The sequence below is a fragment of the Pecten maximus genome, chromosome 4 (assembly GCF_902652985.1).
Source record: "Pecten maximus chromosome 4, xPecMax1.1, whole genome shotgun sequence".
Classification (NCBI taxonomy): Eukaryota; Metazoa; Mollusca; class Bivalvia; order Pectinida; family Pectinidae; genus Pecten; species Pecten maximus.
In genome coordinates, this window is record NC_047018.1 from 48,963,126 (window position 1) to 48,977,892 (window position 14,767).

Consider the following 14,767-nt stretch of genomic DNA (forward strand, 5'->3'; position numbering starts at 1 on the left):
GATGTATCCACACACGTTTCGAACCGTTCCCCCGCTGGTGGGTAAATCTAACCGGAGATTATACCATATCGAGGATCGATATTGACTACATGAGAGGTATGTAGGTTTCTGGATTATAAAACGATACAGATACATATTTAAAGTACAGTTTCAGCTTTAAATAATATTTTAGTAAAATGACATTTAATCTGCCGAGTTCCGAATCTCTTATTTCTGCCTTACTTCATATCAATAAGGAAACTTACGAAATAGAAACTGGTTGAAACATGTGTTCAAATACTGTATGATTGTTTTATTTCGCCATTTACATATTTCTCGGCTATCCCGGTCGGAACTGATTCGTAAGTTTTATGTTCGAGCAACGCCGCCTTGTCAAAAAAACAATGAAAGGACAACACGTCCTGTCGGTGTTTGTGTGTAGACACTGGCTTTTGATACACAATGACAGAGAAAGCAATTCACGGTCCATATACGATATTGAATAATGAAGCTATGGTTTATATAGATATTTACTTGTGATCAAGTACAAAAGTTGAATTTCACGATCCCAAATCCCATATCATTTGAAGAGCGAGGTTGCGCCAAAACGAGGCTGTCACTGTAAACAAAATGGATGTATTCCTTCCATTCCTAAAAAAATATTCATAATAGTGAAGAAAGCGATATCGACACGAAAAGACATTTTGCGATGATGAAGGTATTTATCAAACGTGGTTTTTGTTACAGATACAAGCTTCAGAATGCGTGGGTACAAACTAATTGTATCGAACACAGAATCTACCAATCAGTGGAACAGGGGTCACATGATAGCTGGTCACGTTTGCTACACGGAGGTCAGAACAAATCCGCCAACACAACAGTCGGTACCATGTCTAGCTAGGGGACAGTACATAACATATGCTGATGATTATCGCTCCCCTAGAGACCAGAACCCGTATGTAGAACTCTGCGAGTTGGAGGCCTTTGGTAAATTGAAGATATATACATCAACACCAGTAAAACACTCAACTCATATAACTGAATAATGATAATACAATAACCTAGTTATATGATAATTAATATGAACTCTAGTTATAATTATTGTACAGTGAAAATATATATCCTAGTTATATGATAATTTATATAACCTCTAATTATTCTATAGAGACAACAGATATCGTAGTTATACAATAATTAATATCAACTATAATTATTGTACAGTGACAGTAGATATCGTTGTTATATAATAATTAATATAAACTCTAATTATTGTAGTGACAATAAATATCGCTGTTCTATAATACGTTATACGAACTCTAATTATTGTACAGTAACAATATATATTTTAGTTATATGATAATTAATACGAACTCTAATTATTGTACAGTAACAATATATATTTTAGTTATATGATAATTAATACGAACTCTAATTATTGTTCAGCGACATAGATATTTTAGTTCTATAATAATTAATACGAACTCTAATTATTGTACAGCGACAATATCTATCATATCTATATAATATTTGATATAAGTGATTTTGAATATATATGTGACGTCAGGGATGTACATGTACTAAGATATATATACGCCCCGTTGACATATTTATATTGTATCGTTTATACAGGTTGTCCGACTGGATGGTATGGACAGAATAACTGCGATCATCCTTGTCCTGAAGGATGCTTGGAAGAAGTATGTGATCCGGACAATGGCACGTGCTTATACGGATGCGAAACCGGATTACAGGGAATCACGTGCAATACAAGTGATTATATTTTACACCGTACACCCTTCACTTTATTCCGATTCTGCCCGACGATTTTACTTCGATCCTGTCCGATCATGTTAATCGTCTTACCGCACCCTACTTAGTTTACTTTTGCAAACTCTACGTTAATTACTTTTACTGACTACTTACATGTCCTCAGTTGGGAGATATTCAGCCAGTGATGACATGTTTCACATTGTCCTTTTCTAACTTCTTTGTTCTATGAACATTTCATGTTTAGCAAAGTCCGTTTGCTTACGCAATCACTTAAGAAGCGGTTGTAATTTTTCATATCTCGCTCGTGCTTTTGGTCGAGCCACTCTCTCACAATGGGAACACTATTTTCACCCAAAATATCATTTGATTGAGATGTAGGATTAGAGTCAGAAAAATGTTGATGCCTGGCGTGTCTTTAATAATGGACATTCGAAAATATATTTTACAGCATGTGACGATGGCAGATTCGGATTAGGATGCCAGCAATATTGTTACTGTCTAGGCGAGACATGTGATCCACAAAACGGACTTTGTCCTGACAGCAGGTGTCATTGGGGGTGGAACGGCTCAGCATGTAATCAGAGTAAGTACATCAATAATTCTGGTAGAGAAATCAAATCTATAAATAGAGTTATATTATAACCATACTAATTTTGGCACAATTTCCACATTACCCAATTCAAACAGATAAGCAGAATGAAAAATCCGCACGCAAGAAGTATTTGCCATAGAAATAATATTGAAAAGTGCTTCTATATTGTAATTATCATACTATGTAATTAGCGGAGTCATTACGAAGGTTAAGACAAATCTTACTTATCTTCAGTTGATAGAGTAAGAGAGATTAAAATAATAATATATATAAATCATTGGAGTAATAATAATAATGATTTAATCTGAAGCTTGCGGTCGCCGAACCTTTGGAGACAATTGTGTAGAGACTTGTCATTGCCGGCAGGGATCATGTCATCCTGCTAATGGAACTTGCCTATATGAAGGATGTCTGCCAGGATGGCAAACAGAATCATGCAGCGAGGGTAAGGATAATGTATTCAACGAGGGTACAGTTATCAGATTCAGCGAGGGTAAGGATAATGTATTCAACGAGGGTAGTTATCAGATTCAGGGAGGGTAAGGATAATGTATTCAACGAGGGTACAGTTATCAGATTCAGCGAGGGTAAGGCTAATTCATTCAACGAGGGTACAGTTATCAGATTCAGCGAGGGTAAGGATAATGTATTCAACGAGGGTACAGTTATCAGATTCAGCGAGGGTAAGGATAATGTATTCAACGAGGGTAGTTATCAGATTCAGCGAGGGTAAGGGTCATATATTCAATTAGGGTGCTGTTAGAAGATTCAGCGAATGTAAAAGTATTATATTTAGCAAGGAAATGGATTATATATTCAACTAGGGCAGATATATATTCAACGAAGGCATGGCTAATATTTTTAACGAATGCAAAGTTAATGTATTCAGAGAGACTAAGGATTATATATTCAACAAAGATAGTCATGAATTTAATGAGGCCAAGGAAGATACATTCAACGAAGATGAGAATTATATATTTAAAGAGGTTTAGGAATATGTATTCAACAAGGATGGTATTGAATTCAGCGAGGGTAAAGATAATACATTCAGAGAGGTTATGTATTCAACAAGGGTAGCAATAAATTCAACAAAGGGATAATAATATATTCAATGAAGGTAGGAATTATATATTCACCAAGATAAGTATTATATATTATTTAAAGGTTATCTTAAGGTAATTGATGATATTCACTTGGGGTCAGAATAACATGTTCATCGAAGGTTGAGATAATATAATCAGCGAGGGTAAAACCATCGTGTATTGAATTCGTATCAATCAGTAGTAGTTGCATCCAAGATAAATCACAGCTATCATATTGGCACATAAAATGCCTCACGTTCAAAGATTAGTCTTCACTGCTGAAGTTGAAACTTTTAAGACAAAAAGAGTATGATATCATGCTTTCACAATTAAAGTTCAGCACGCTAGTATAAAAGACATCAATATTTTGTTTTAAATCCAGCAGTACAAGATTAAGAAAGAAGGGCTGAATATTTCATCTATACCACATATACAATTAATCCTCCTGTATTATCATTATCTTGTATCTTCTTACCAGAATGCGACGAAGGCAGATTCGGCCATGAATGTAGCGTTACTTGTGGTGCCTGTAGGGACAATGTTCCGTGTGATCACGTGACTGGAATATGTCCTAATGGTTGCGCAGATGGATGGACCAAGCCCTCTTGCAACGAAAGTAAATACACACATTGACTGATATGTAACGCGTTTCTATAGATGAACACTGTATATATAAATTGGTTTGCTGATAAGATATTAACATTTATTACCGAAGTGTTATGTCTTCTCTAAAACTCTGATAACAATAACACTAATGTGTACCTATATATGTATAGATAGAAAAAAACTAAGTTTACTTATCCTTCACAGCTGTATTAAAACATATATACTTCAGTATAGCTATATGTAGTGCTAACTGGCTATGTTTATGTATCTTAAACATGTACCTTTTTATAATTCTTCACAAATGAGTTGATGTCGGGGCATGATAATAATCATAACATTGAATTGAATGTCTTGATAATTGTATTTTGAATTGTACATTAATATGATATAAAAAAAATAATGCAAATACACCCACGCGTATTGTATCAAAGTATAATTTTTTTTCACTATTTCTCGGAGTCAATCCTAACCACATGTCTGTAATGAATATTTATCTAGTACGATTCATATTCTAAAGCATGCCCAACCGGAACATTTGGATTCAACTGTACCAGGAAATGCTTTTGTAAGAATGGAACGTGTGATCCTGCAAGTGGTTCCTGTCCAGACAGTGACTGTGATAAAGGGTGGCGTGGTCCGACATGTAGCTTACGTAAGTAAAATTTTCTTAGCATATATATCAAACTTTCCCCAATCCATTTGATACTATACTGACTTTTCAATTTAGGAGGACTTGTCCGGACAAAATGCGTCTACAGACAGACGGACGGACAGACAACCTGATTCCAGTATACCCCCCCCCCCCCCTAACTTCGTTGCGGGGGTATAAAAATCAGCACGCCATAATTATGTGCCTTAGAAATAGTATTGTAAAGTGCTTCTATATTGTAATTATCATATTATGTAATTAGCGGAGTCATAACGAAGGTTAAGACAAATCTTACTTATTTTCATTTGATAGAGTAAGAGAGATTAAAACAATAATATATATAAATCATTGGAGTAATAATAATAATGATTTAATCTGAAGCTTGCGGTCCTCGAACCTTTGGAGCAAATTGTGTAGAGACTTGCCATTGCCGGCAAGGATCATGTCATCCTGCTAATGGAACTTGCCTATATGAAGGATGTCTGCCAGGATGGCAAACAGAATCATGCAGCGAGGGTAAGGCTAATGTATTCAACGAGGGTACAGTTATCAGATTCAGCGAGGGTAAGGGTCATATATTCAATTAGGGTGCTGTTAGAAGATTCAGCGAATGCAAGAGTATTATATCTAGCAAGGAAATGGATTATATATTCAACTAGGGCAGATATATATTCAACGAAGGCATGGCTAATATTTTTAACGAATGCAAAGTTAATGTATTCAGAGGGACTAAGGATTATCTATTCAACAAAGGTAGTCATGAATTCAATGAGGCCAAGGAAGATACATTCAACGAAGATAAGAATTATATATTCAAAGCGGATAAGGAATATGTATTCAACAAGGATGGTATTGAATTCAGCGAGGGTAAAGATAATAAATTCAGAGAGGTTATGTATTCAACAAGGGTAGCAATAAATTCAACAAAGGGAAAATCATATATTCAACGAAGGTAAGAATTATATATTCACCAAGATAAGTATTATATATTATTTAAAGGTTATCTTAAGGTAATTGATGATATTCAGTTGGGGTCAGAATAATATGTTCATCGAAGGTTGAGATAATATAATCAGCGAGGGTATAACCATCGTGTATTGAATTCATATCAATCAGTAGTAGTTGCATCCAAGATAAATCACAGCTATCATATTTGCACATAAAATGCCTCACGTTCAAAGAATAGTCTTCACTGCTGAAGTTGAAACTTTTAAGACAAAAAGAGTATGATATCATGCTTTCACAATTAAAGTTCAGCACGCTAGTATAAAAGACATCAATATTTTGTTTTAAATCCAGCAGTACAAGATTAAGAAAGAAGGGCTGAATATTTCATCTATACCACATATACACTTAATCCTCCTGTATTATTATCTTGTATCGTCTTACCAGAATGCGACGAAGGCAGATTCGGCCATGAATGTAGCGTTACTTGTGGTGCCTGTAGGGACAATGTTCCGTGTGATCACGTGACTGGAATATGTCCTAATGATTGCGCAGATGGATGGACCAAGCCCTCTTGCAACGAAAGTAAATACACACATTGACTGATATGTAACGCGTTTCTATAGATGAACACTGTATATATAAATTGGTTTGCTGATAAGATATTAACATTTATTACCGAAGTGGTATGTCTTCTCTAAAACTCTGATAACAATAACACTAATGTGTACCTATATATGTATAGATAGAAAAAAACTAAGTTTACTTATCCTTCACAGCTGTATTAAAACATATATACTTCAGTATAGCTATATGTAGTGCTAACTGGCTATGTTTATGTATCTTAAACATGTACCTTTTTAGAATTCTTCACAAATGAGTTGATGTCGGGGCATGATAATAATCATAACATTGAATTGAATGTCTTGATAATTGTATTTTGAATTGTACATTAATATGATATAAAAAAAATTATGCAAATACACCCACGCGTATTGTATCAAAGTATAATTTTTTTTCACTATTTCTCGGAGTCAATCCTAACCACATGTCTGTAATGAATATTTATCTAGTACGATTCATATTCTAAAGCATGCCCAACCGGAACATTTGGATTCAACTGTACCAGGAAATGCTTTTGTAAGAATGGAACGTGTGATCCTGCAAGTGGTTCCTGTCCAGACAGTGACTGTGATAAAGGGTGGCGTGGTCCGACATGTAGCTTACGTAAGTAAATTTTTCTTAGCATATATATCAAACTTTCCCTAATCCGTTTGATACTATACTGACTTTTCAATTTATCTAACAATTCGATATAAAACTTACATGTACCTGTCAAACGTATTTTGACCAGAATGTGAGGCTGGGTTCTTTGGCTACAATTGTAAGGAAGCATGTCATTGTCGGATAGGATCTTGTAACCGGACGACAGGACTATGTTCTCCGGGTGGCTGTAAAGACGGATGGCAGATGGACACGTGTAGCGAAAGTAAGTATGCATTTGGTATCTGTTTATCTGCTTGTGTGTTTGACGATTTGTTTTGGTTTGTGTCATTCATCAGATGCATTTTGATTTCTATCTGTTAATTCCTGTTGCGTTTAATAAGTTAATAAACGTGTACGTTGATTTAGGGAACTAAGTTGACTTGAAGATCGTAAAAATACACGATGACTTTAAATTGTAAAATAGATAAAAGATGATAGACAATGAAAACGTGTATTTGGTATTATACAGTTGAAATCGATATTTATTTCAGAATGCGATAAAGGTTTTTACGGGACTAACTGCTCTGTGACGTGTGGAATGTGTACAGATAATGGGAGCTGTCACCACATCAACGGCCATTGTACCCAGGGATGTGATCCTGGTTTCCATGGAGAGCGATGTCACAAAGGTATATACTATTGTAATAGGGCCAGATAGTACATCTCTGTCGCAAACAGCATACAACTCATTCTTGTACAGTGAATAATACGGCAGTTATACTCTCAAGATAAACCAAAGTTCTTCGACTATAATTTCTGAAACTTCTTAATTCGACCCGAAGTATCACACATTACCGCAAAGGCACACGGTATATCTATACGACACGCCTATTTCCTGTACATTTCGGCGTTACTTTCATTACATGTAGTTACAAACACTCATATAATCATCGATCGGACATAGATTTTATCAAAAGAAATTGTGCATGTTTCTGATGTCCGAACGAGGAAATGCTCCTTTAATAATGGACATTTGAAATGTATCTTACAGCATGTGACGATGGTACATTCGGTTTAGGATGCCAGCAATATTGTTATTGTCTCGGTGAGACATGTGATCCACAGACAGGAATGTGTCCTGACAGCAGGTGTCAGCTTGGATGGAAAGGTACCACGTGCAATCAACGAGATCAAAGCAAGTTCAATGATAATTCAGGTAATCTAATCAAATCTATCAAAATACCAATACTATAAAAGTACATATTTTTGCGTAGTCAAATTTTCGCCTGTAAATACAATGAATGCGTCCAGGATACTGGTTTCTGTAATGGTATGTACCATGGAATTTTAAACACCATTACGCATCCCATGGTATATCAATCTAATTAAAATCTAGATGGTCATTATCACTACATTACATGAACATCTAATAACATCACATAAGGCGTCACGTTCTGATGACCTCTGAGATGTGTGTATTTCACTTTCAGGGCGGATTTGCATTTTGTCGATATCATCGAAGCAAAACATTTCGTCACAGCATGCATCTGAAACAAACCATTCGGCACAGTATATAGCTATATGCTTTCTCGGACGAAATGATTTGAAACAAATTGACAGATTATACAAGCTATGCTCTCTAGTCATACTAATTCGGACATATAGAATTCACTTCCAAGATTCTGGAAGTAGTATTTATTTGATTAGCTAATCCAAAAGGTCACTCTGACGTGACCCCTTATGGAACATAGTTAGTATCAACGAGTATGGAACATCGAGAATGAATGAGGCGTTTCATTATTTTCATGCCATTTTTGCCTTACAATGCTGTTTCATGTGTCAATGAACTGACCAGATCTTACACTTAGGGTACGTATGGACACACGCCTGATTTTCACGAAAAGTTTGAATATATATTGGCGTAAGGGTTGAAGTGACATAATCTTTGATTAAGACAACGCATGTTTTATTTTTTTTTTCGTTTGTTTTAAGCAGGCATCGAGACCATGACAGAAAATGACAGACTAAAGATTAACATGGACATGCGCAGTCCCTTAGTAGTTATTAATTGCTCATCATACTTACGATCCCGTTAATCAATGATGACGGTGGTAATACATGGCTTAGATATTTCTGTGTCGATTTCAAGACAAGTCACCCACCTAAAGCAGAGAAAACTAGATTTGATTCCGAAAATATAGATAACAATTGTCATTTAACTTTAAATCCTATTCAAATTTGACCGATGATAACCGATGTCTAATAGTCCTCCCAGTTCTTTGGTTTGGTTTAGTTTGGTTTATTTTGTTTAACGTCCTATAAACATCTAAGGTCATTTAAGGACGGCCTCCCGTGCGTGCGACATGTATGCGAGTGTTGAGTGCGTATGTGTGTTTTGTGAGACTGCGGTATGTTCGTGTTAAGTCTCCTTGTGATAGGCCGGAACTTTTGCCGATTTAAAGTGCTATCTCACTGAAGCATACTGCCGAAGACACCCAGCAGCACACTTCACCCGGTCACATTATACTGACAACGGACCAACCAGTCGTCCCACTCCTAATTTGCTGAGCGCTAAGCAGGAGTAGAAACTACCATTTTTAAAGACTCTGGTATGTCTCGGCTAGGGGACAGAACCAAAAATCTTCTTCACAGCGGCGAACGCTCAACTAAAGGCCAAAAGTGAGGCATTGTCAAGGGAGACATTAGGAAAAAGAAAGTTGTTCAGAAAGAATAGAAAAGTTAAGTTTAGTCGCCTTTTACGATCATGCAATGGGGGCAGCAGGTGCAATTCTTACGCCCTACCTGCAGGGCAGTCCTCCCAGTTCTCTAGTAACTAAGCTGAATATTGAAAAATGAAGACTAGATATTTAAGAAATCATGGGGACACATGTGATAATGTCCGAAAAACTGTGAAAGGTAATTTGTGTGTCCGAATTATGAGGTTTTGTAGTGATTATAGTTCTGATTCAATATGAAATTATGTTATGTATAAAACTTCTTTTAATAATCAAAATCTAGATATTTTCTACCATATCTATCATTGTCACTGCTGAATACGTTCTCTTATCGTTAGTATTTCGAATATCAAGATGTTTCGTCTCTATGAGCTAGAGTATGGACATAAAGGACTCGTTTTTAGTCCTAAAATCTTGAAATAGAGCTCATGGGAGTATTTTTTTTTTTTACGATGTCTCGTACTGTTTTAATGGCAGGATTCTGTCGGTAGATATTTCGCGAAATTCGGAGGAAGGATCTTCTCTTTTACTTGTATCTTTTTAGACCAGAGGCTACATCAATAAGGCTTTGGTAATTTCTTTTTGCTAGTATCGACTCTATACTGTGTTGGAGATATAAACCCTATAATGTCTATTTTAAATTGTTATTTATAATACAACTCACTTCATACTATGAAACATTATATCCATCAAAACCAAAGATAGCCGAACAGAAATGTTATCTAAGTACCTGTACTTATCCCTGTAATATTATTACTATTATTGTTCTTTAGTGTATTGTATGTGCTATAGACCGGTAAAGTGTGAGAAAGGTTTAATACAGGATTTTTCCTTTGGTTATGTTCTTTCTTAGATCTACCTTCTTCATATTGTATAACAAGAAACTTGTTGTTTTTGTTGTTGCTATATGGAACAACAAATATAAATACAACGAATATTTATGTATATATTTTTTGTTAATGCTATTATATTATTGTTACATGGGATAGCTACAAAATGTTATACCCCTCAAAAACTCAAAACCAAAACAAACAAAAAAATACACAGGAATACATATGGTTTTCATGTTATACTATATATTGGTTTGGTTTGGTTTATTTTGTTTAACGTCCTATTAACAGTTAAGGTCATTTAAGGACGGCCTCCCGTACGTGCAAAATGTATGCGTGTGATGAGTGCGTATGTGTGTTTTGGAAGGCTGTGGTATGTTTGTGTTAAGTCTCCTTGTGATAGGCCGGATCTTTTGCCGATTTAGAGTGCTACCTCACTGAAGCATGTACTATATATACTGACTTAATGAATTTATTAACGTTTCTGAATGTTATTGTGTTACAGCCAGTTGTAACTTGATCATAATAGCTATTTTGGCTGCTGTTTGCGGACTGCAGTTTGTTGCATTGATCACCATAGTAATCTGTTGGCTTCGGTAAGTATCCCTGTCTTATTGTTCGACAGAAAAAACATCAAAGTAGAGAATATAGTATATATATCAAATATACTGTCATATGAATACATATTCTGCGGGAAACAACTTTTGATATTATGTACTCAGTAATGTGTTATTTCTAACTGTCGTAAAAATAAGGTTTAACAATCTTTCTTGCAGATTGAGAAATATGTAATCATAGATAGAAAAAAGTGTGCCTATCTGTTTAGTACCAAAATACAATAGTAATAATCATGTTTTGTATTTGTACTTTCTAATAACACTTTAGCTCTGGTTGTTCACCTGGCAATAAATGGTAATAACTAGTAATTCTTTCTGTTTTCAGGAACAAACAAAAGAGAAAGAATTTGCCAGGTAAGTATATAGGTAGAAAGGAAGGTAAGCAAAGGTGTTCAAACGGGTAATTTTTGCAGCCGAAGTTTGTTATTTTTTGTATGGGTTTAACATAGCACGTACAACCTTTTGTTCCATCCAGTTTTGTCTCAACAACAAGCTCACCACCTGTCGTCATTGCGTGAACAAACCAGGTTATGTAACTTTTTTCCATGCAACTACTAATTTGTTATAAATATATAAATATTGTCCATTTGTACATTCTATATCTCTTCTGATCCATGCTTGTCTTGCAGAACGATCCGTTCCGGAAAGTGGATATGCGTCATTATCTCCTCGTCAAGAAGAACCTCCCAACGTCTATGAAACGTTGGCCATGTAATACACAGGATAGATTCATCAAATTCCAAATCATACAAGATCGTTCACAAGAAGCTATGATCACTTAATCAATCAGCAAAGAAACTCCATGGATTTCACTAGATAAACATCAATCTACATGTATGGAAAATTACAGTGCACAAGCCGCTTGAGTCTGCCCGATCCTGTAGGCCTTGGCCTAATCCATTTGTCAGTTATGTGAGGGGGGAAATTCTCAACAGGCTTATTTTGCAGGAAAAGTTCTGGCTCAGAAATAACATATGTGTGCTTATCAGGTCTGTATAGGAAGTGAATGGGATTGTTATTTCCTATCTACATAATAAGTGTCATGTACATAAGGATTCTGATAGCTCAAAAATGATTTTCAAGAACACGGGAAAAAAACCCGTTCCCGCTCCAGAGTGATGCCTGATTTTGTATATATTCAAAATAACTTAATAGTGCTTTAAATTTGCCAATTTATAGTCAAAATATATGCATAGCCATCATTTAAACAGTCCGATTATATCCCGATCCTGTAAATCGTCAAAGTGGGCAGCGGACTAGGAATCAAGCATTCATGTCAAGTCAAATATACAGGAAATTCAATCGATCAAAAAGAACTCTCGGTAAAAATTCAATTAATGCAGCTTTACCTTTAAATTGAAAACCAACTGGAAATGGTGGCTGTTCAGTTCGAAGCAGGAGACAACCACAAAAAACAGTCTAGTTATTTCGCGTTCGCGCAGGTGGCGGAAGTGCTTTCATTATATTTTCGAAGTTCAATGACAAAATTAATATATTGATATAGTCATGTTATTTGTAATATTACTTTATGATAAATATGTTGCATAATCGTACTTTTGTTGTGGTCACCATCTAATGACGGACTCTTCCTTTTAACACAAACCATTAGACCTGCAAAAGTTCTAGTAACTGAAGATTTTGTACTTTATTTTATTAGGAAACAAGTGTGTTGATTGAAATATAAGGATTGGATATTGGTCGGTTTCATGTGTGATGAATTAAGTTGCTCTTGATACAATTTCAACATGAACTGTTTCGTAGTTCATTCATTTTTTCTCAAGAGCAACTCACAAGGAAATAGGCCATAACAAAAATATAGTCAAGATTTGATTAGTTAACAATTGCTAAATCATAAATGTTTGTTTTTTGAGAGATACTTCCTTCCTTTATGTACATATTCAAAAATATGTGTTATGTGTGTCAAGTTATTTTAGAAATTGTTTTTTATTAGTGTCTCGCCTTAATTCTTCAAATGATCTTTGTATATATTTACTGATATGAAACATCACGTAACTATGTTATTGTTTTACGTGTGTTGGCGACGCTAGTTAATTATTCGCAGTGTTTCTGCATTTTGTGAAAATGATTCTTTCGATAGAAAGGATTTTTAAAGTATACTTACGTTTTACACAGGTTTTTTTTATTTATCTTACTTAAAGAAATAATTATCAGAAAAAATTAAACACAAATATAAAATCTGAGTTGAAGTTTCAACGTATTTTGGATTATGTGTGTTCCTAACATTTGAAAGTTGAAAACTGCAAAAAATTGTCATATGCATATAAAGCAAATTATAAACACAATGTGGTCGTTGACGAGTTCAAGAAGTATTACAATATATCTCTCAATTTGTATTGAAAGATGTTAATATTTTTTTACGTCTTTTGTACATTCCCTTGTTACTGATGCAAAGGTTTAAGACGTTTTTGATGTATTCATTGAAGGTTTAAGACGTTTTTGATGTATTCATTGAAGCTGATGATCTAGCTGTTGAAAGGACTGTCATCAATAATAACCAAACAACTATCAATCTAATATTTTATTTTGTTGTCTGTGCCCACTTTAGAGATATAGCATGTTTTTTTAGTTACAAGTATTAATTATAATCGAAGTGATCTTCCAAGGGAGGCAATACGAAAATCATATATTACTGGTGGGTGTCCTTTCAGTCCAGGTTCAGGTCAGTAGTACATAACATTGGGAGGGATAAACATATCGTCATTGGATATTGGTTATTTGTAATTTCTGCTTCGAATTGCCCCTATGCTAATGTAAGCTGATGTAATAAGACATAAATTATGATAATAATAAAGCAGATTTTCTAGAGATACACACATGTATATATATAAACCAAGCCGTTTAAAGAACACAAATGTCATCGATCGTTAAACAATATGTTATTCTTATAAAAATCATCACGTTTATTCTTCTGCTCTCCGCGGGGTCTGCAAGACATGTTTATTTAGGATATATATTTGATTTCCTCTTGTGTTGTTTTATTTTATGTAACATAAGTCAATATATGCTCTGTTCTTCATATGAAATCATTCACTTATGTAATTTGTTGTACTAGTACAATGATAATAATTGATTTGATTTGATATACAATTTGTAAAGAAGATTTTTTTTATTTGTTACGCTTGATATTTCGTTGGTACACTTAATATTTGGTATACTTGTTTTTGTATTGTTGTTTTTTTCAATAGTTTCGTGGTAGTTTTGGTGCCATATTCCGAGTATGGATTGCTGTAAACGTACTTAAATTGACAAACCCAGTTTTAGCGCAAAACTAAATTAAATCAACTAGATTAGCGGGATGATGATTTAACGTAGCTACAAATGATTGTCATAGAAACCAGTGTAGATAAACCATAATTAGCATAATAATAATTGAGCGGGATTCTTCCAGAGCGAAAAAGCTAAAATATGATCACCGCTGAAATATGTACGTTTACAGTATCATATACGAATTTTACATATAATAACAAAACCTAATTACGGATGACACGTGCTTATGGTACCGAGGCCAGAATCAAGACTGATTTCCATTTGTTATCGTCCCTAAAGAACCATTATACTTCTGATTATGTTACAGTCAAATTTGAGTTATACTGCCATTGTCTAAAGTTCCAGCAGACCAAAAATGTGTAACTTTATTCCAAAAGTTTGCGAAGTTTAAATTCCATTAACAAATTAAATGTTCTACTATTATGTGTCTTGCCTTGAAATCTGTTTAATAAACGTTTATGTACAGTA

At 34.7% G+C, this 14,767-nt stretch overlaps 1 protein-coding gene across 1 annotated transcript; it reads left to right on the forward strand.

Annotated features, from left to right (window-relative positions):
- Positions 1–740: 740 nt before the first annotated feature.
- On the forward strand, positions 741–14,767 carry LOC117326605 (multiple epidermal growth factor-like domains protein 10). The gene is made up of 15 exons (XM_033883363.1): positions 741–966; positions 1,609–1,749; positions 2,198–2,332; positions 2,652–2,786; positions 3,902–4,039; positions 4,547–4,681; positions 5,060–5,194; positions 6,071–6,208; positions 6,716–6,850; positions 6,978–7,112; positions 7,381–7,518; positions 7,881–8,045; positions 10,900–10,990; positions 11,337–11,365; positions 11,641–14,767. The coding sequence occupies exons 1-15, from the start codon at positions 741–743 to the stop codon at positions 11,724–11,726; spliced, it is 1,962 nt and encodes a 653-aa protein (XP_033739254.1). The 3' UTR covers positions 11,727–14,767.